At 44.9% G+C, this 23,258-nt stretch overlaps 1 protein-coding gene across 3 annotated transcripts in view; it reads left to right on the top strand.

The window, feature by feature from the left end:
* LOC109865117 (protocadherin-15-like) overlaps window positions 1-23,258 on the top strand; it is a 295,294-nt gene that overhangs the window by 238,930 nt on the left and 33,106 nt on the right. For all 3 annotated transcript variants that reach the window (XM_031799628.1, XM_031799630.1, XM_031799629.1), the window contains 3 exons: window positions 16,017-16,126; window positions 18,775-18,915; window positions 21,522-21,649. In XM_031799628.1, coding sequence (XP_031655488.1) covers window positions 16,017-16,126; window positions 18,775-18,915; window positions 21,522-21,649 — 379 coding nt within the window. The remainder of the gene's footprint in view (window positions 1-16,016; window positions 16,127-18,774; window positions 18,916-21,521; window positions 21,650-23,258) is intronic.

Genomic DNA, 23,258 nt, shown 5'->3' on the forward strand with positions numbered 1-23,258 from the left:
TTTTATCAACTGTTCAGCTTTGAACGTGGCATATAATGTAGCCTAATGTATAATGACATCACAATGTACGAGTCTGGAATCCTTGAGCTGGGGTGAAAGGTTATTGGATCACCTGATTGGATAATAGAAACATTTGTCTTGTATCTGAAGCTCCGTCTTTAAACTTCTTAGACAAGAACATTTGGAATCTGAGGAGATTTTAATGTGTATGAGGTCGGTTGATTCTGAACATAAATTACCATGAATTTGCATAGGGCTGATGAAGAGCTTGATATTATAAAGGATCTTTATTTAGTGTGCTTAAAGTGATGTGAGGTTGGCTGGCTGGCAGAAGCGCTGTCTGGCAAGTGAAACCAGTGGATTCCCCCTCCGAGTGGAACTAACTGGGAAGATGCCCACCAAAACCTGCCGCATGTGCGTTTTCTTATCTCGTAAAAACACTTAATGAAGCTGCAGTGATTTTCACTAAATCAACCACCAGCGTAACCACATCTGAGTTTGTCATTTTGATGATCACAGCAACCACTGTCTCGTTTTCTGCTTACCTCCGTGGATGTGTGAATTAGCTTTTTTTCATCTGCCCCTCCTGAGTAAGACTAGTGCATGAAAAATCATGAGGAAAACGCAGCATCCAAGGCAAGATGGGCTTTTACACCGTGTCTGTGAAGTATGCAGCCCTGTGCCCTGCAAGCAATTGAAAGCGGAAAAACCCTGCATTCGATTGTTTATTCGTTATTACACAGTACACACACAAGGCTATTGCATAGAAACAACATGTCAGCCATTTGATTACTTTTACCTTTGAGGATAAATGCCTGTTGAAGAAGAGAAGTCTAACAATAGAAATGAGAACAAGAACAGCTGCAGATTTGCAAGCCAGTACCTGTCAATCATGATCGTCAGATTACCTGTCGAGGTAGACGATTAAAAGATCCTAATAGGATGACTTAACGAACATGAACATTGTGCCACAGCCTGCCTGCTAAGCAGTGGTCATGCTATGTAAAGGCAATCGCCGTGCTCTGTCCTTGGCATACAGGTTAGTGGAGCAGGACGGGGAAAAGGAAGGGAGTGTAACTAGGTACTAGATGTGACATGAGTCACAGTTAAATAGTGGGGAAAGTCCATCTTCTCCATGACCCTCATTGGGTTGGAGCAGAGAGCAAGAGGGGAGACAGAGTGCTGCCTGCCTAGCTGTGTGTGTCCCAGGCAGGCATGGATGGAAGGATGGGTTGTACCGGCCTAACCCCCTGGAGCGCATCACAGCCGTGTGATTAGTCTCTCTGTGGAAAAATAATGGGCAAGGCCAGATTAATGAGCCCACCACACACACACATAGAACACACACACACGTGGACACACTGTAAAATATGTCCTATTGTTTTTACAATAATTACTGGCAGCACAGAAGCCATTGCAATAAAATCACAGCAATTGCTAACAGTGAATAGTAATTATATATTACAGCATACCAATGAATATTTGTAATTCACTTGCACTTCTAGAGGCTTAAACAAAGGCTTCTAAACTGGCAGTGACTACAGGGCAAAAGGACATGGCTAAAAACTCAACCATTAAAGAGTTGAGACTTGCTGCCACTCTGATTTGTCCATGATACACATTCAGTTGTTATGGAACTACTGCCACATTTCAGTTAAATAGTACAGCACTCACTAACAGCAGCAACAAATATAGCCTCTTACAACACACGCCTCAAAATATGTTAATGTGCCAGAAAAAGAAAAACATGCACCCACTAGTGTTCAAATGCTTTTTGGCATACCAAAAAATACAGTATGGTACTGTATTCTGTGGTACCGAATTACAGTAAATTACTGGCAGCACAGTAGCTAGTAAATTACTGTAGATTTAGAGGTAAATGTTTTTAGTTTTCAAAAATATGGTATGGTACTGTATTCTGTTTGGTACAGCATTTTCACTAACAGGTGAAACAAATAAAGCCTCAAAATATGTTAAATGAGCCAGAGATTATTTAGCCACCCACAACATTTTCCCACAATGCACCATAATTGAAATTATGCTGCTGTAAAAAATACAGCAAAACATGTAATACAGTACCTTACTGTAAAAAAAGGTGTCAAATAATTTGACAGCAGCTTTCCCTTAATGCATTGCTCTTTACAGTAGCTAACTGTAAATGTTTATCTGTAAATTTACAAGTGGCACGCACCACTTTGAAGTCACTCCTGGAGTATTTTGAGTTTGTTGATACTATGTTTGGCATTGCTGCATTTAACTGGATGAAAAGTGTAACACCCTTAAATATGAGTGTTTAGAGTCGTAGAGAGGCGTGGCCTCGCAGCCACCTGCCTATTTTATGATAAGGAGTGTCTATGCTACAGAAGGGGTTGTGCAACGTTACACTGCTGTGTTGCGTTGTTTAAATGTCATCTGTCATGGGTGTGTGCATTCCTAATGGTCAGGTCCAATTAACAAGCTGGCAGAGTCCTGCTGTTTAGTCCACCCTATTCTCCTCCTCCTGCACCCACCCTCTCTCTCTTTCCATCCGCCCACCCTCTCTCTCCACCCACCCACCCTCTCTCTCCACCCTCCTTCCCTACTGCATCTCTCCTCCACCCTCTCTCTCTCATGATTAGGGAAGTGGACTCCCTGCAGTTTTAGCATGCAGCTGTCTGGAGTCCCCACGCACCGCTACCAGCATGGAGGTCAGGCAAACAAACACAATATTAGCATAACAGAGCTTATTAACATGTCCTAATGCTAGCAGCTGAGTTAGCCACCGTGCACTGTCAAACAGATGTGGTGTGATGGGCGACGGCCTTGTTAATTAACGTAATTAAGTTTGTTGAACGCGAGATGAGATGACACTTAACGGAATGTATAGGTGTACTCTTCAGGGCCACCAGTTGTTTCATATTGAATGTGACTGCCATCTGGTACATGTTCGTTGTTTGCTAAATAGTCCGATGTTTTTTTTGTAATAATCCTACACTCGTCTGTCCTCCATACTCAAGTTCCTTTTCTTTTGACTGAATGTTTTTATGACTTTTATGAAGTTTATTATGATGTGACTCAGCTAATAAACTGTTTGCATCCTCTAACAAACACATGACTCACAGAAGCTCTAAATTATTAACAATGATATAAATGCGCAGTCGTAAAATGTGCCCGAAAAAAAAGAACCCCAGCTATTTACGACCAAGGTTACCATCGCTACTGCATCACGGAGTGCTAAAGGCAAAATTGTGTGTTGATCGCACTGAAATAAATTGTTGTTTTATTTATAGCTGGTGTTAGCAGCCTGGTATCATAGAGGCAATGACACTGAAACAAACATGAAAATCTCGCAACAATAGACATCACGATTAACATTGTGATTTGATACACGTCATTAAGAAGTCACCTGTGTGCATTGCAAACATTGATGGCATATCAGTGTGATTATTGGATCATTACTGGGCTCATTAGTGAGTGTGAGCGCACATGTGCAGGTGTCTCTGTCTGTGTGCGTGTGTATGTGTGCGTGCGAGTTTCCTGTGTCTTTAGTTGGATAGATGGATTAACAGTTTTGCCGTATCGCCTAAAAAATCATTGTTGTTCTCAATAGAACCCCATTACTTTTATCCCACAATGTCTTAATTAAACAGCCCTCATCTGCTCTCTTACAACAAGGGCCCATCGTTTAAATATTGATTGTGCTTTTAAATTATTTATCACGTATCGGTTTATCTTATTTTAAAACTCTCCTGAGCATGGTTGGAAAATGTGAGGCTGCACTATGGGTAAATCATGCAAATGTATTTTGGATGACACAGCCTCTGGGTTTAATGTGTTAGCTACCAGTCTTGACATTACGGGTTAGACAGCTAGCTAGCATCAAAGGAGAATGTGTAGAAACCATAAAGGTGTTATTTTATGTTTTATGACTAAATAGTCGATTTAAGGGCAACTTTAAAGGATACTTAAAGGTTTCCTTGACGCTCTTCTCTTTTGCTTCCCGTTTTCTCATTAGCCATTTTGACTCACATACTCATTGTATTATTGTATATCCAAAGTGTTGAACAGAAAGCTGCTCAAATAGTTAGCTACTGAAGTGCTCATGCTAGATTTGTAGCTCACTCTAATATAAGGTGCATTCAGGAAACTATTCAGACCCCTTCCGTTTTTCCACATTTTGTTACGTTACAGCCTTATTCTGAAAGAATTAAATCATTTTTGGGGGGTCTCATCAATCTACACAATAACTAACAATAACAAAGCGAAAACAGGTTTTTATTTTAAGAAAACTGAAATCACTTATTTACATAAGTATTCAGACCCTCTGCTATGGGACTCGAATTTGAACTCAGGTGCATCTTGTTTCCATTGATCATCCTTGAGATGTTTTTACAACTTGATTGGAGTCCATCTGTGGTAAATTTAACTGATTGAACATGATTTCGAAAGGCACACACCTGTCTATATCAGGTCCCACAGTTGACAGTCCAAAACCCAAGCCATGATTTTGATGGAATTGTCCGTAGAGCTCCGAGTCAGGATTGTGTTCGAGTCACAGGCTTGGGGAAGGGTACCAAAATATTTCTGCAGCATTGAAGGTCCCCAAGAACACAGTGGCCTCCATCATTCTTAAATGGAAGAAGTTTGGAACCACCAAGACTCTTCCTAATGCTGGCCGCCCAACCAAACTGAGAAATCGGGGGAGAATGGCCTTGGTCAGAGTTCCTCTGTGGAGATAGTAGAACGTTCCAGAAGGACAACCATCTCTGCAGCACTCCACCAATCAGGCCTTTATGGTAGAATGGCCAGACTGAAAACAATCCTCAGTAAAGGCACATGAAAGCTTGCTTGAAGTTTGCAAAAAAGGCACTTAAAGGACTCTCAGACCATGAGAAACAATATTCTCTGGTCTGATGAAACCAAGATTGAACTCTTTGGCCTGAATGCCAAGCTACACGTCTGGAGGAAACCTGGCATCATCCCTACGGTGAAGCATGGTGGTGGCAGCATCATGGTGTGGGGATGTTTTTCAGCGGCAGGTACTGGGAGACTAGTCAGGATCGAGGGAAATATAAACGGAGCAAAGTACAGAGAGATCCTTGATGTAAACCTGCTTGAGAGCGTTCAGGACCTCAGACTGGGGCGAAGGTTCACCTTCTAACAGGACAACAACCCTAAGCACACAGCCAAGACAATGCGTGAGTGACATCGGCCAAGTCTCTGAATGTCCTTGAGTGGCCCAGCCAGAACCTGGACTTGAACCAGAACTAACATCCCCGACCTGAATATAGCTGTGCAGCAACGCTCCCCGTCCAACCTGATAGCGCTTGAGAGGATCTGCAGAGAAGAATGGGAGAAACTCCCCAAATAAAGAAACTCCACAAACTCCCCAAGCTGGTAGCGTCATACCCAAGAGAGTTGAGGCTGTAATCGCTGCCAAAGGTGCTTCAACAAAGTACTGTGTAGCTGGATGAGAAAAATAAAACAATTTAATACATTTTAGAATAAGGCTGTAACGTTAAAATAAAAGTGGAAAATGTCAAGGGGTCTGAATACTTCCCCCGGTGTAGATATGTATAGATTGCATTTTGATACATCTACAGTGCTGTTTTGGGTTGTTAATTGAATTCGTCCCACCATTGTTGATTTCTTCTGTTTTTTTTGTTGTATTTTTCCTTACATTTTAGCCGTTTGACATTTGACTGCATTGTTAGGAGCTAGTAACATAAGTATTTCGCTGCGCCGCTATAACACCTGCTGAACTGTGTACGCAACCAGTACACTTTGATTTGATTCATTGTCACAACAGGTTTTTAGTTTGCAACATTACACACACACACCCCCATGATCCATTATGCTTCCTATTGATGTTTTCCATCTGGACGGGAAGGTATCACTTTGTTTTCAACGGCTTAAGATAAGTTCACAGGTCTGAGAGTTGACCTTTACCTCTTGTTTGCAAAAGGACAGCCTCCGTATGCCAACTGGTTTCTAACTGCACCGATCCTAATCTTTTTGAAAAGGTCAGTGTCTAATACTCAAGCTAGCAAAACAGTTGCTCCCCCAAAACATCTTAAGGCTCTTTGTCGATTAGGCCCAGTCTGGAAAAAAAAGCCAAATAGCCAACATGGATGCTTTTTAAGTTTCACTTGGCATCGTTGAGAGTTCAAAACTTTCGGAGTTAGCTTTTCCCGTTGTGTGCAGTGAAAGAAGCGTCTAGTGGCCGAGTCAGCTGTTTTCTGGGAGGTTTGATGCTGTTTGATGCTGTGTATAATCCATATCAGACCACATGCTTTCCTTAGATCGCACACGGTCTGCTAGAGGGCTCAGCATGGGTAACATGAGCATTTGTCTCTCACGCCAACACAGAACAGAAGCAGGTTTCATGACCTTACACAAACACATAACTCGGATCGAAGTCAATTTGTTTCCCTGCCACTTATAGTAAGTACAACGCAGTATGGTGTTGATTTAAAACAGGATCTCAGCACATTGTTGGCGTTGGCTTTGTTATTATTACAGACTGTGCCAATTTATTTTGTATTCAAGTGGATTATTATGGTTATCCTTAATAACAAGTGGCGTATTATGGTTATCCTTAATAACAAGTGGCGTATTATGGTTATCCCTAATAACAAGTGGCGTATTATGGTTATCCTTAATAACAAGTGGCTTATTATGGTTATCCTTAATAACAAGTGGCGTATTATGGTTATCCTTAATAACAAGTGGATTATTATGGTTATCCTTAATAACAAGTGGCGTATTATGGTTATCCTTAATAACAAGTGGCGTATTATGGTTATCCTTAATAACAAGTGGATTATTATGTTTATCCTTAATAACAAGTGACATGCTTTAGTCAAGACCTGGATTAAATGTGGCTCTTATCATTAATTTAATATTTTCTGTGGGTTTTGGCAATTTTTCATATCAGTGTTGCAGACTGCTTCCATCCCTGGCGTTATCTTCCAATTACACTTCAGAAGATGAAAGGATGTGATATAATACGAAGATCAAATGAAGAGATGTGAATTGGATTTAATCGTGAAGTTGAATTGTCATCTAAAAAATATATATATATATATTTGCTGCATTTTTAGAAGAGTCAGTCCCAGTGACATCATGTATGAACCATGATTTTTTTTTGTGATGCAGATTTTTACTTCACTATTACACATTTCCTAGACTGACTACCAACACTGAGGGGGAAAGGGAAAAAGACAAACATTCCATTACAATTCATCAGGAAAGATATATACTGTAAATGATACTGTGAGGCTTAGCTATGTTTCCTACAGTTATTACGAGGTGCTGTAGCCTGCACTCCATGCTCCAGATTCTAGGTACACCACGGCGATACAGAGAGACATTGCTCGGTGGACATCTCTCACACTTAACCGTCTGCTTATGTGGAGCGGCCATTACAGCCGTGTCAGAGCCAGGGGAATGGATGAGCGTCCTCTGTGTTATCCCTGCAAACAGCAGAGCTCGCCACTCACTTGGCAGCGAGGAGGGTCTGATTGGGAAATGTCAGGGGGGATTACTGGGGTAGAATGAGCTACTGAGAGCCCGCTTGGGGTTTGTGTTATGCATGGTCTTGCATGGTGTGTGTGTGTCGTCTAAGTGCAACTCGTTTCGCACACTGCCACCCTAGGAATCCAATTTCCTCATAACGGGAGGAGAAAAGGCATTACAGCTCAACTCTCTGTAATATCCTCCTTCCTTCAGAGAGAGGCTGGGGCTGTGGGGATGATAACCTCCTCTCTTCAGAGAGAGGCTGGGGCTGTGGGGAGGATATCCTTCCTTCAGAGAGAGGCAGGTGCTGTGGGGATGATATCCTCCCTTCAGAGAGAGGCTGGGGCTGTGGGGAAGATATCCATCCTTCAGAGAGAGGCTGGGGCTGTGGGGATGATATCCTCCCTTCAGAGAGAGGCTGGTGCTTTGGGGATGATATCCTCCTTCCTTCAGAGAGAGGCTGGGGCTGTGGGGATGATATCCTCCCTTCAGAGAGAGGCTGGTGCTGTGGGGATGATATCCTCCTTCCTTCAGAGAGAGGCTGGGGCTGTGGGGATGATATCCTCCCTTCAGAGAGAAGCTGGGGCTGTGGGGATGATAACCTCCCTTCAGAGAGAGGCTGGGGATGTGGGGATGATATCCTCCCTTCAGAGAGAGGCTGGGGCTGTGGGGATGATATCCTCCCTTCAGAGAGAGTCTGGGGCTGTGAGGGGTGATATCCTTCTTTCAGAGAGAGGCTGGGGCTGTGGGGATGATATCCTCCCTTCAGAGAGAGTCTGGGGCTGTGGGGGGTGATATCCTTCTTTCAGAGAGAGGCTGGGCCTGTGGGGATGATATCCTCCCTTCAGAGAGAGTCTGGGGCTGTGGGGGGTGATATCCTTCTTTCAGAGAGAGGCTGGGGCTGTGGGGGTGATATCCTCCCTTCAGAGAGAGTCTGGGGCTGTGGGGATGATATCCTTCTTTCAGAGAGAGTCTGGGGCTGTGGGGATGATATCCTTCTTTCAGAGAGAGTTTGGGGCTGTGGGGATGATATCCTTCTTTCAGAGAGAGGCTGGGGCTGTGGGGATGATATCCTCCCTTCAGAGAGAGTCTGGGGCTGTGGGGATGATATCCTTCTTTCAGAGAGAGGCTGGGGCTGTGGGGATGATATCCTTCTTTCAGAGAGAGGCTGGGGCTGTGGGGATGATATCCTTCTTTCAGAGAGAGGTTGGTGCTGTGGGGATGTGGTAGGTGGAACACTCTCCCTCCATGCGTGCTGGAGGATGTGTGTGTGTGTGTGTGTGTGTGTGTGTGTGTGTGTGTGTGTGTGTGTGTGTGTGTGTGTGTGTGTGTGTGTGTGTGTGTGTGTGTGTGTGTGTGTGTGTGTGTGTGTGTGTGTGTGTGGAGGATAGAGTTGTGTGTATGTGTGTCATAGGCGTGTGTGTCTAGGGGAGGGTTGGTGTTTGTGACATGCACACCGTGTCATGAAATATGTGGTAGACAGCTCACATGTTGTCGTGGAGACCTTGAGGGAGGGAGGCAGACACAGGAAGGTGTGAGGAAGGGGACAGGTGGGGACTAGAGATGAGGCAGTATAACTGTGAACCTACCGTCAGCTACCAAAGTTAAGAACAACAACCCATCCTCCTCAGAATTACAATCTCAGCTCCTGACTATAGAAAGGTATTGGGTAGCATGCAGGTCAAAGCAATATCATTCAGCCCAGCCGTATTACCATGCCACAGGTGTAGGTGTTCCTCTGGCGCATTGGTACTGTTGGCATGTAGCTCATGGCTAGCAAACAGACCAGAGGAACAGAACATACTTGTTTATGAAGTACTAGATGGCCTAATTGCCACTCTGCCATTGACGACATTCGCAACCTTGACGACAGTATTCAGATTTAAAGAATAGTAATCTCATTTACCAATAAAGAATGACATAAATATAGTGACAATCTGTCCTTGTTTTAACTACTATCTATTAACAAAGCCATATGTTGTTTGGGTCACCAGGCGCTAGGAATGCATAGCATTTTTTCATTTCCATATTCTAATGCCATTTTTAGATTTTGCTTGTGAAAAGATTACACGTTGATGCAAGTCAAACAAATGATGTATGTGTCCTTAGTTCACACCAGTCCCCCTGTAAGACTCTCTATGTCCCATTTGACTAAATCTCCCAACCGTTTCATATCTAACACACTGCAGGCTCATAGACAACATTATTTCTCATTCTCTGACCGTCTGACAACCCCCAGTGGAGTGCTTCCCTGCATCCCAGCTGTTTCATATTTTACTGATCACCTTATGACTGCCGGAATCTGCCACACAGTTGCTTTCAAATAAAATGAAATAAAATCACATTTTATTGGTCGCATACACATATTTAGCAGATGTTATTGTGGTTGTGGCGAAATGCTTGTGTTCCTTGCTAAGAAATATATAAATATTAAGACAACCAATGTTGGAGTCCGGAGTATAAAAATATATACACTGTATATATTTATATGTATATATGATGGGATGTATAGACATTATGGACAGTATGTGGATAGAATATGTAGTACATCTGTAGAATACATAGAATAGAATAGTATATAGTTGAATAGGATGGCCTTGACTAGAATACAGTATGTAAATATTATTAAAGTGACCAGTGATTCCATGTCTATGTACATAGGGCAGCAGCCTCTAAGGTGCAGGGTTGAGTGACTGTGACTAAGTTCAGGGCAGGGTACTGGGCGGTAGCCAGCTAGTGGTGACTGTTTAACAGTCTGATGTCCTTGAGGTAGAAGCTGTTTTTCTGTCTCTCAGTCCCAGCTTTGATGCGCCAGTACTGACCTTGCCTTCTGGATGAAAGCGGGGTGAACAGGCCGTGGCATGGTTGGCTAAGGTCCTTTATGATACTTCTGGCCTTCCTGTGCTGTACGTGTCCTGGAGGGCAGGCAGTTTGCCCCCGGTGATGCGTTGGGCTGACCGCACCACCCTCTGGGGAGTTGACGTACCAGGTGGTGATACAGCCCAGCAGAATGATCTTGATGGTGCATCTGTAAAAGTTTGTGAGGGTTTTAGGTGTTAAGAGAAATTTCTTCAGCCTCCTGAGGTTGAAGAGGCGCCGTTGCGCCTTCTTCGCCACACTTTGGTGAAGAAATGGTGGACTATTTCATATGGTCAGTGATTTTTACACTGAGGAACTTGAAGCTTTTCACCTTCTCCACTGCGGCCCCGTCAATGTGGATGGAGGCGTGCTCCCTCTGCTGTCTTCTGATGTCCACGATCAGCTCCTTCGTTGTGTTGACGCTTTGTTGATGTTTTGTTGACTTTGAGAGAGAGGTTATTTCCCTGGCACCACTCCGCCATGGCTCGTCATTGTTGGTAATCAGGCCTATTACTGTTGTGTCGACTACAAACTTGATGGTTGAGTTGGAGGCATGCATGGCCACGCAGTCATGGGTGAACAGGGAGTACAGGAGGGGGCTGAGTACGCAGCCTTATGGGGCATCCACATGCTGTTTGTGATTTGATTCACATCAACTGAGCTTTTATGAAATTATGATAACTTACCTGGTTAATTGCCCATGTTTTTGAGGTGAACCAACTGTAATCGGAGACCAAATGAATCGAGTGTATTTAATTAAATGAGGTTTCACTGTGCCAAATAGGAGTTAATCAAGCTATCTGGCACAGCGACTAATGTCTCTCTGCCAGTGTTCCCGTTAATGGTGTAATTTCACCATATCGCACAGAAATGATTTGTATCCAAACAAGGTTGTTCCACAGTCAGTCATATCCTGGGTTAAGAGGACACATCTCTGTGTTAAAATAAGTGGGTAGTTTGTCTGCTTTTCTTCTGTCTATTCTAACTCCTCCGTCTAATTCTAACTCCTCAGTCTATTCTAGCTCCTTATTTGTCACGCCCTGACCGTAGAGAGCTTTTTATGTCTCTATTTTGGTTTGGTCAGGGTGTGATTTGGGTGGGCATGGCCGGGTATGGTTCTCAATCAGGGACAGCTGTCTATCGTTGTCTCTGATTGGGAACCATACTTAGGTAGATTTTTCCCACATGGGTTTTGTGGGTAGTTATTATCTGTTTAGTGTTTGCACCTTACGGGACTGTTTCGGTTTAATTTATTCTCTTTAATAAACAAACATGAACACTTACCACGCTGTTGTTTTGGTCCGACTACTCTCATCCGACGACGAAAGCAGTTACAGAACTACCCACCACAAACGGACCAAGCAGCGTGGTAACAGGGAGCAGAGGGTTCAGGACTCCTGGACATGGGAGGAGATATTGGACTGACAGGGACCCTGGAGACAGGTTGGGGAATATCGCCGCCCGCAAGAAGAACTGGAGGCAGCTAAAGCTGAGAGGCGGCGATATGAGGCAAGGCAGTGCAGCAGGCACGAGAGGCAGCCCCCCAAAAAATTGGGGGGGGGGGGGCACGGGGAGATTGGCGGAGTCAGGTGAGAGTCCTGAGCCAACTCCCCGTGCTTACCGGAAGCAGCGTAGTACTGGTCAGGAACCGTGTTATGCGGTGAAGCGCACGGTGTCTCCAGTGCGCGCTCATAGCCCAGAGCGCTACATGCCAGCCCCCTGCAAGTGCCATGCGAGAGTGGGCATCCAGCCAGGGTGAATTGTGCCAGCTCAGCGCGTTTGGTCTCCAGTGCGCCGTTTCGGCCCAGGGTATCCTGCGCCGGCTCTGTGTACTGTGTCTCCGGGGCGCTGGGAGGGTTCAGTTCGCCCTACGCCTGTGCTCTGCCCGTGCCGGGCGAAAGTGGGCATTGAGCCTAAGGGAGAGGTGCGAGTGTTAAGCACCAGATCTCCAGTGCTCCCCCACAGCCCAGGTCGACCTGTGCCTGCACTCTGGAGGGGCCGGGCTAAAGTGGGCATTCAGCCTGGAGGAGTGGTGCCAAGGCTGCGCACCAGAGCTCCAGTGCTCCCCCACAGCCCGGTTCATCCGGTGCCTCCTCCACGCACCAGGCCTCCTGTCGGTCTCCCCAGCCTGGTGGGCCCTGTGGCAGCCCCAACCACCAGGCTGTCTCTGCGTCTCCTCCCTCCAGAGTCACCCTTCAGTCCGGAGCGTCCAGAGGCGCCCTTCAGTCCGGAGCGTCCAGAGGCGCCCTTCAGTCCGGAGCGTCCAGAGGCGCCCTTCAGTCCGGAGCGTCCAGAGGCGCCCTTCAGTCCGGAGCGTCCAGAGGCGCCCTTCAGTCCGGAGCGTCCAGAGGCGCCCTTCGGTCCGGAGCGTCCAGAGGCGCCCTTCGGTCCGGAGCTTCCAGCGGCGTCCTCCAGTCCGGGGCTCTTTATGTGGGTCCTCAGTCCGGGGGCGGGGGCGAGGGTCCCCCCTCTAGAGGCGCCACCTAAGTGGGCCGAGCCAGAGGTGGAGCGGGGTCTACGTCCCTCACCATAGCCGCCACCGCGGAGAAATGCCCACCCAGACTCTCCCCTACAGGTTCAGGTTTTGCGGCCGGAGTCCACACCTTTGGGGGGGTACTGTCACGCCCTGACCGTAGAGAGCTTTTTATGCCTCTATTTTGGTTTGGTCAGGGTGTGATTTGGGTGGGCAATCTATGTCCTTTTTCTATGATTTGTATTTCTTTGTTTTGGCCGGGTATGGTTCTCAATCAGGGACAGCTGTCTATTCTTGTCTCTTATTGGGAACCATACTTAGGTCGATTTTTCCCACATGGGTTTTGTGGGTAGTTAGTTTAGTGTTTGCACCTTATGGGACTGTTTCGGTTTCATTTATTCCCTGGTTATTTTGTATTAGTGTTCAGTTCAATAAACAAACATGAACACTTACCACACTGCGCTTTGGTCCGACTACTCTTCCTCATCCGACGACGAAAGTCTATCAGTCTATTCTAACTCCCCAGTCTATTCTAACTCCCCAGTCTATTCTAACTCCCCAGTCTATTCTAACTCCCCAGTCTATTCTTCTAACTCCCCAGACTATTCTTCTAACTCCCCAGACTATTCTTCTAACTCCCCAGACTATTCTTCTAACTCCCCAGACTATTCTTCTAACTCCCCAGACTATTCTTCTAACTCCCCAGACTATTCTTCTAACTCCCCAGACTATTCTTCTAACTCCCCAGACTATTCTTCTAACTCCCCAGACTATTCTTCTAACTCCCCAGACTATTCTTCTAACTCCCCAGACTATTCTTCCTACTCCCCAGACTATTCTTCCTACTCCCCAGACTATTCTTCCTACTCCCCAGACTATTCTTCTAACTCCCCAGACTATTCTTCTAACTCCCCAGACTATTCTTCTAACTCCCCAGACTATTCTTCTAACTCCCCAGACTATTCTTCTAACTCCCCAGACTATTCTTCTAACTCCCCAGACTATTCTTCTAACTCCCCAGACTATTCTTCTAACTCCCCAGACTATTCTTCTAACTCCCCAGACTATTCTTCTAACTCCCCAGACTATTCTTCTAACTCCCCAGACTATTCTTCTAACTCCCCAGACTATTCTTCTAACTCCCCAGACTATTCTTCTAACTCCCCAGACTATTCTTCTAACTCCCCAGACTATTCTTCTAACTTCCCAGACTATTCTTCTAACTCCCCAGACTATTCTTCTAACTCCCCAGACTATTCTTCTAACTCCCCAGACTATTCTTCTAACTCCCCAGTCTATTCTAACTCCCCAGACTATTCTAACTCCCCAGTCTATTCTTCTAACTCCCCAGTCTATTCTTCTAACTCCCCAGTCTATTCTTCTAACTCCCCAGTCTATTCTTCTAACTCCCCAGTCTATTCTTCTAACTCCCCAGTCTATTCTTCTAACTCCCCAGTCTATTCTAACTCCCCAGACTATTCTTCTACTCCCCAGACTATTCTTCTACTCCCCAGACTATTCTTCTAACTCCCCAGACTATTCTTCTAACTCCCCAGACTATTCTTCTAACTCCCCAGACTATTCTTCTAACTCCCCAGACTATTCTTCTAACTCCCCAGACTATTCTTCTAACTCCCCAGACTATTCTTCTAACTCCCCAGACTATTCTTCTAACTCCCCAGACTATTCTTCTAACTCCCCAGACTATTCTTCTAACTCCCCAGACTATTCTTCTAACTCCCCAGACTATTCTTCTAACTCCCCAGACTATTCTTCTAACTCCCCAGACTATTCTTCTAACTCCCCAGACTATTCTTCTAACTCCCCAGACTATTCTTCTAACTCCCCAGACTATTCTTCTAACTCCCCAGACTATTCTTCTAACTCCCCAGACTATTCTTCTAACTCCCCAGACTATTCTTCTAACTCCCCAGACTATTCTTCTAACTCCCCAGACTATTCTTCTAACTCCCCAGACTATTCTTCTAACTCCCCAGACTATTCTTCTAACTCCCCAGACTATTCTTCTAACTCCCCAGACTATTCTAACTCCCCAGTCTATTTTTCTAACTCCCCAGACTATTCTTCTAACTCCCCAGACTATTCTTCTAACTCCCCAGACTATTCTTCTAACTCCCCAGACTATTCTTCTAACTCCCCAGACTATTCTTCTAACTTCCCAGACTATTCTTCTAACTCCCCAGACTATTCTTCTAACTCCCCAGACTATTCTTCTAACTCCCCAGACTATTCTTCTAACTCCCCAGACTATTCTTCTAACTCCCCAGTCTATTCTAACTCCCCAGACTATTCTAACTCCCCAGTCTATTCTTCTAACTCCCCAGTCTATTCTTCTAACTCCCCAGTCTATAATGTGGGTGTTTTTTCTTATTTTCTGTTCCAAATACAGTACATCGAATTAAATATTATTGGTTGCATTACTCATTTACACATATATCAGATAGCGCTTTAAGTCTGAGAAAAGCATAGTAAAACTCTGTTCCTCAAGGACCACAGTCCTGCTGTTGATTACTCCCCTCTCTCTCTCTGTTGATTCTAATGGTTTTGAATTAGCCAGAAAGTTCACACATCTGTTTTCCCAAGATGAAGCGAGTTGCTGATGAAATGGGAAAATATGAAAACACAGTGTTTGTGGCCCTAAAGGACCTCAAGAGATTGTGCACCCTTTCCCTCTGTGGTATTAGTATGAACAGCACCGTGGTATTGGAATGTGGATTATACTGCAGTCTAAATAGAGCTGGGAGAGATCATTAGCTAGCATGTGGATTGGGAGAATGTGGTAAAAAAAATGTATATATTGGTGCACCAGTCAGTAGGTCTCCATTAGTGTGTGTGTGTGTGTCTCATCGGTGTGTCTCATATGTGTATCTCATCTACTCTGTGTGTGTGTCATGTGTGTCTCATCTGTGTATCTCATCTATGTGTCGTGTGTGTCTCATCTGTGTATCTCATCTATGTGTCGTGTGTGTCTCATCTGTGTATCTCATCTATGTGTCGTGTGTGTCTCATCAGTGTGTCTCATCTATGTATTGTGTGTGTCTCATCGGTGTGTCTCATCTATGTATTGTGTGTGTCTCATCGGTGTGTCTCATATGTGTCTCTCATCTACTGTGTTGTGTGTGTCTCATCTGTGTGTCTCATATACTGTGTGTGTGTTTTCTTCCAGATTCCCCCCTGTGAGTGAGAAGGCTAAGGTGGGGAAGCTGGTCGGTGTCATATTGGCTGCAGCTGTCAATCAAACGATCGTCTATTCCATAGCGGAGGGCAACGAGGAAGGTGAGTAGTAACAGACTAACCTACACTGTGCCTTTGACCTAGTTCCAGAGGTCATGTTGTAATTCTATACAATGATAGTCCCAGTCTTTTATTCGTACACACTATAAACAACATGAAGTAGTAAGGAGGTCACTCACAGAGCCATACATACAGCTCTATACTGCTCTATACGGCTCTATATACCTCTATTCGCCTCTATACGCCTCTATACACCTCTATACGCCTCTATACACATCTATACACATCTATACGCCTCTATACACATCTATACACATCTATACGCCTCTATACACATCTATACACATCTATACGCCTCTATATACCTCTATACACATCTATACGCCTCTATACACATCTATACACATCTATACGCCTCTATATACCTCTATACACCTCTATACACCTCTATACGCCTCTATACACCTCTATACGCCTCTATACACATCTATACACATCTATACGCCTCTATACACCTCTATACGCCTCTATACACCTCTATACGCCTCTATACACATCTATACACATCTATACGCCTCTATACACATCTATACACATCTATACGCCTCTATATACCTCTATACACCTCTATATACCTCTATACACCTCTATACACCTCTATACGCCTCTATACACCTCTATACGCCTCTATACACCTCTATATGCCTCTATACGCCTCTATACGCCTCTATACACCTCTATACGCCTCTATACACCTCTATACGCCTCTATACACATCTATACACATCTATACGCCTCTATACACATCTATACACATCTATACGCCTCTATATACCTCTATACACCTCTATATACCTCTATACACCTCTATACGCCTCTATACACCTCTATACACCTCTATACGCCTCTATACACCTCTATACGCCTCTATACGCCTCTATACACCTCTATACGCCTCTATACGCATCTATACACCTCTATACGCCTCTATACACCTCTATACACATCTATACGCCTCTATACACATCTATACACATCTATACGCCTCTATATACCTCTATACACATCTATACGCCTCTATACACATCTATACACATCTATACGCCTCTATATACCTCTATACACCTCTATACACCTCTATACGCCTCTATACACCTCTATACGCCTCTATACACATCTATACACATCTATACGCCTCTATACACCTCTATACGCCTCTATACACCTCTATACGCCTCTATACACATCTATACACATCTATACGCCTCTATACACATCTATACACATCTATACGCCTCTATATACCTCTATACACCTCTATATACCTCTATACACCTCTATACACCTCTATACGCCTCTATACACCTCTATACGCCTCTATACACCTCTATATGCCTCTATACGCCTCTATACGCCTCTATACACCTCTATACGCCTCTATACACCTCTATACGCCTCTATACACATCTATACACATCTATACGCCTCTATACACATCTATACACATCTATACGCCTCTATATACCTCTATACACCTCTATATACCTCTATACACCTCTATACGCCTCTATACACCTCTATACACCTCTATACGCCTCTATACACCTCTATACGCCTCTATACGCCTCTATACACCTCTATACGCCTCTATACGCATCTATACACCTCTATACGCCTCTATACACCTCTATACGCCTCTATACACCTCTATACACCTCTATACGCCTCTATACACATCTATACACACACTGTTCAGGGACAGAACGACAGATTTGTACCTCGTCAGCTCGGGGGTTTGAACTTGTCCAACGCTCTAACCACTAGGCTACCCTGCCACCCCATATACATCTATATGGCTCTATATACATCTCTATGGCTCTATACGCCTCTATATACCTCTATACGCCTCTATATACCGCTATACGCCTCTATATACATCTATATGGCATCTATATGGCTCTATATACATCTATATGGCTCTATATACATCTATATGGCTCTATACGCCTCCGTACGGCTCTATACGCCTCTCTACGGCTCTAAGCAGTTCTATATGGCTATATACGGCTCTGTACAGCTCTATATACCTCTACATGGCTCTAGTCAGTCATCTGCCCACAGAGAGGCAGCACCCAAAGTGTGTGTATGTGTGCGTGCCCCCGGTCATGACAGACTTACTGCCATGTAAAAGCACCCTGAGGGATGATTAGACCCGTCCATCCTCCCATCGTCCGTCACTGTGATTAAAACCTGGGCTCATGCCTCTCAGAGTGTGAAAAGATGAAATTGCATCCCCATACTGAGCCTCGCATTCAACTACATCTGAAGCATTTAGTCATTTGGAAACAAAGGGAATTGGCTTCACTTTTAACTCTCATTAGATTCAATGAAGAAGCACCAGGAAGATTCATTGTTGTTAAATTCAAGGTTCATGGCGTACTGGGAGGACTTAATTGTAGGTCTGAAAATAAAGGGGAGCGAGATGAGTTCTAGCTATGCTCTTCGGTGCATTCCTGCTGTGCATGTGCATCAATTATGCCTTACACAAAATCAATGAGTGACTAAGTGATTCTCCGTCGTGCCTCAACACGTGATGCCACACACAGTGGGATTTGGGGAGGTGAATAGACTTGTCATTCAACCCAGGGACGGATACAGTATTAAATGACTATGTTTTCATCTTCTTCTAGGTGTGTTCAGGCTCAACAACAACACCGGGGTGATCTCAACGGCCAAGCCCCTGGACTATGAGGCCAACGGCAGCTACAGCCTCAGAGTGGAGGCTGACTCTATGGGGTTGGCCGAGTCCAACCTCCGAGCGCCCTCTAAGAGTACGCCTGCCTATCATGCTTTTTTTTTTAACGCTTTTTACAACCTTAATTTGAGAAGGAGTAATTGAAATTCAAATGTTTGTTTCTGCTGTCTCTCTGTTTCTCTCACTTGTAACATAAATGTTTGTCTGGCATTTGCCTGTAAATTATTACCCATCTTAGCTTTTTCCAAAATACTTAAAAGCACGCCTCATCCTTTCACGATATTTAGTTTTCTGATTAGTCAAATTCATGCTGAGTTGCTGCGGAGGATGAGACATTTTGATTTAACAGTTACTGTTAAATGTGACAGATTAAAAAAATTATAAAATAAAATAAAAAACATTCCTTTCTGGACAATCTCATCATGTCTCCGCAATATGCAGAAGCAATCACTCAAATCAATTTGATTACAATCGCGCTGTCATCCACTTATATCTAAATGCCAACTTCGTCGATTCTAGAATAAAAGGCTTGTAGAGATTTGGTCACTGCTGTATGTTCTGCCCAGATTAGAATTAGATTCAGCATGTTTTTCTCTATTCAACTAGATTGACTAATATACTGTACCCAGGCCACTCACTGTGTGTCATTCAAGCTGAGAGGGGGCTGAGAGGGGGCTGCAGCAAACATGACGAAGACACCCACTAGCAATAGATTAAGTCCTCGTTCCATTGAAGCAGGCCTGGCAGCTATATTTGAGATGTGGTGGAAGTTTCATCATGGGGGGGGTGGGGGGGCTATTGATGTTGTTTGATTCATTCCGCTGGAGGAGGTAGCATGGTAAATGGCTGCAGAGAGTGGATGGGTACTCCCCACTGCGTTTGGCTATGGAGGTGACATCATCACTGTGATAGGAAGACCCTTGGTTGAATTGATTGGAGCCACAGCACTGATTATGCAGGGGGGAGGGGGGCAAGCATGCAAAACGTATATATTTTTTAAAAGTAGGCCATTACCTACTCAAGAATAATACATCTTTTAGACCTTGCCAATGCATTTGCAGTCATATTATTATTATTACATTGTAAAATATGTGATTTGTGTGTCCATGAAAACTGTTTCACCCCATATGCACGAAATGTTAAGTAGATACACTGCGTTTCTGAGATCTCTACACAAAGAAGATGTCCGACAGCTAGATCCAGGATTCTTACAGGGTTCAAATTCAATGTCTAATTGAACTGATTAATGCTTAATATATGATAGAACAACAACTTACACTGCCATAAATGCAAAGCCAGAAAAGGACATTTTATGTCACATGATTTTGGACAAACCCATCAAGACACCAACCATGAGAACAGTGGTGGCTGCTGAACAGAGCACATGGAAATGACATCAAACACCTGGAAACCATGTGATGGATTCCATTCCACTGATTCCACTCCAGTTATTATCCTCACTGCTATCCTAGTTTATAGAAATACCCAGGTGTGTGTTGCAATGCAGCAGTAAGTACTCTCCTGCTGTTGCTCGTTTAGTGTTGTCATCCGCTGTAAGTTTGGACATTCTGGCAGGGATAAACGAGAAAGGTGCTGACTCTACCGTCGTCCTAGTCGGTCCCCCTGGTCTGTACTCCTGGCTTGTCGCCCTGGTCTGTCTTCCTGGTCTGTCCCCATGCTCTGTACTCCTGGTCTGTCCCCCTGGCCTGTCCCCATGGTCTGTACTCCTGGCCTGTTGCCCTGGCCTGTCGCCCTGGTCTGTCCCCTGGCCTGTCCCCATGGTCTGTCCTCCTAGTCTGTCCCCATGGTCTGTACTCCTAGTCTGGCCCCATGGTCTGTACTCCTAGTCTGTCCCCATGGTCTGTACTCCTAGTCTGTCCCCATGGTCTGTACTCCTAGTCTGTCCCCATGGTCTGTACTCCTGGCCTGCCGCTCTGGTCTGTCTTCCTGGTCTGTCCCCCTCGTCTGTCCCCATGGTCTGTACTTCTAGTCTGTCCCCCTGGTCTGTCCCCATGGTCTGTACTTCTAGTCTGTCCCCCTGGTCTGTCCCCATGGTCTGTACTCCTAGTCTGTCCCCCTGGTCTGTCCCCATGGTCTGTACTCCTGGCCTGTCGCTCTGGTCTGTCTTCCTGGTCTGTCCCCCTCGTCTGTCCCCATGGTCTGTACTTCTAGTCTGTCCCCCTGGTCTGTCCCCATGGTCTGTACTTCTAGTCTGTCCCCCTGGTCTGTCCCCATGGTCTGTACTCCTAGTCTGTCCCCCTGGTCTGTCCCCATGGTCTGTACTCCTGGCCTGTCGCTCTGGTCTGTCTTCCTGGTCTGTCCCAGAGCATTTTGTCAGATGATGAGTTGAGCAGGGTCTGTGTTTTGTTTACCTCTGAATCAGAAGACTGACTATACCGGCACACTTTACAGTGACAAAACAAGGGTTATGACACACATGTTATTTGGTGGGTCCCTCTGTGTATTTGTAGCCCTTCAGGAGTGACATTTTACTATGAGAAATGACAAACCGCAATGCAGTGCTGTAGTATTTTAGTCAAACATCTAAATCATTCTATTGACAGGGAAATGGATATGATGCACATTTGACTGTTTCGAGTTCTCATTTTCTATTCAATCCAAATGATATTCAGATTAGCCTTTGGGGTTATTTTTAATAATTTTTTTCTTTCTCCTCTGCAGCTAACACAGCGAGGGTGTTCATTGATGTTCTGGATGAGAATGATCACTCTCCTGTCTTTACCAAACCCTTGTATCTGGGAGGAGTGGCCGAGGACGCCAAGACATTCACTTCCGTACTACAAGTCCAGGTACCCCAAGCTCCTTTCTAACACAAAGTGGACAACTTCTAAATAGTGCGATTGGTGTCGAAAGACGACAATTCATTTTTTTTGTTTTTATGTAAATTTTCTATCAAACTGCGATCACTCCTCCTCACGATGCAACCAGCCAAAATGTGTCCGGTTGAACGATTATCTGTGTTTGCATTTGAAATGTTGATAATGCATGACCAGCTGGAGGATCAACCATCTCTTTCAGACACCTCTGACAAAACTTAGAATGCCCAGGCCGTAGAGACTCTCACATAAAATCTCTGACAATACTTAGAATGCCCAGGCCGTAGAGACTCTCACATAAAATCTTTGACAAAACTTAGAATGCCCAGGCCGTAGAGACTCTCACATAAAATCTCTGACAATACTTAGAATGCTCAGGCCGTAGAGACTCTCACATAAAATCTCTGACAACACTTAGAATGCTCAGGCCGTAGAGACTCTCACATAAAATCTCTGACAATCCTTAGAATGCCCAGGCCGTAGAGGCGCTCTCATAAAATCTCTGACAAAACTTAGAATGCCCAGGCCGTAGAGACTCTCACATAAAATCTCTGACAATACTTAGAATGCCCAGGCCGTAGAGGCTCTCTCATAAAATCTCTGACAATACTTCGAATGCTGAGGCTGTAGAGGCTCTCACATAAAATCTCCACACATCTGTCAATAGTATGCTGCAAAGTCCTGTGTGAAAGGGAATTATCCCCTGTGTGCACCAGGGCGTGTTGTTGTTAGTTTTTCGCACCATTGTTGCTAAAGCCACTGTGACACCTGTTGGGCGTGTGCTCAGACTGAGACTGAGAGTGTGTGTGTGTGTGTGTGTGTGTGTGTCATTTGCATCGTTGTTTCAGAATGATGAGCCGTAGCAAGACTACTTTTTATTCAGATATGCATGCTGTTTTCTCTGGTGTTTGTCTGATGTTTGTGTCTCCCTGCCGGTCTTTCTCCCTGTTTGTCTATATGTCTGTCTCCCTGCCTGTTTCCCTGCTGGTCTTTCTCCCTGCCTGTCTTTCTCCCTTTCGGTCTGTCTCCCTGCTGGTCTGTCTCATGGTCTGTCTACCTGCCTGTATCCTTGTATGTCTCCCTGCCGGCCTGTCTCCCTGCCGGCCTGTCTACCTGTCTGTCTACCTGCCTGTCTTCCTGTCTCCCTGTCTGTGTCCTTGTCTGTCTCCCTGCCTGCCTGCCTTCATCTTTCCATCTGTCTGCGTCTGAGTATGCACCTACCATGTCTGTGTGCAGGTGAAGTGGGCATCATTTGACATTTGAGTAATTTAGCAGACGCTCTTATCTAGAGCCACTTACAGTTAATGCATTCATCTTAACATAGCTAGGTGGGACAACCACATATCACAGGTATAGTAAGTACACTTTTCCTCATTAAAGTAGCTATCGAGGGGGGGGGTGTCAAGTGCAAGTGTTGGTTCAGGAGTGAGGAGGGGGGTTGTTGCTCCATTCGACTGTTGTTGCTCCATTCGACTGTTGTTTCTCCCTTTGACTGTTGTCGCTCCATTTGACTGTTGTCGCTCCATTTGACTGTTGTCGCTCCATTTGACTGTTGTTGCTCCATTTGACTGTTGTTGCTCCA

Source organism: Oncorhynchus kisutch, linkage group LG20, assembly GCF_002021735.2.
Source record: "Oncorhynchus kisutch isolate 150728-3 linkage group LG20, Okis_V2, whole genome shotgun sequence".
NCBI lineage: Eukaryota > Metazoa > Chordata > Actinopteri > Salmoniformes > Salmonidae > Oncorhynchus > Oncorhynchus kisutch.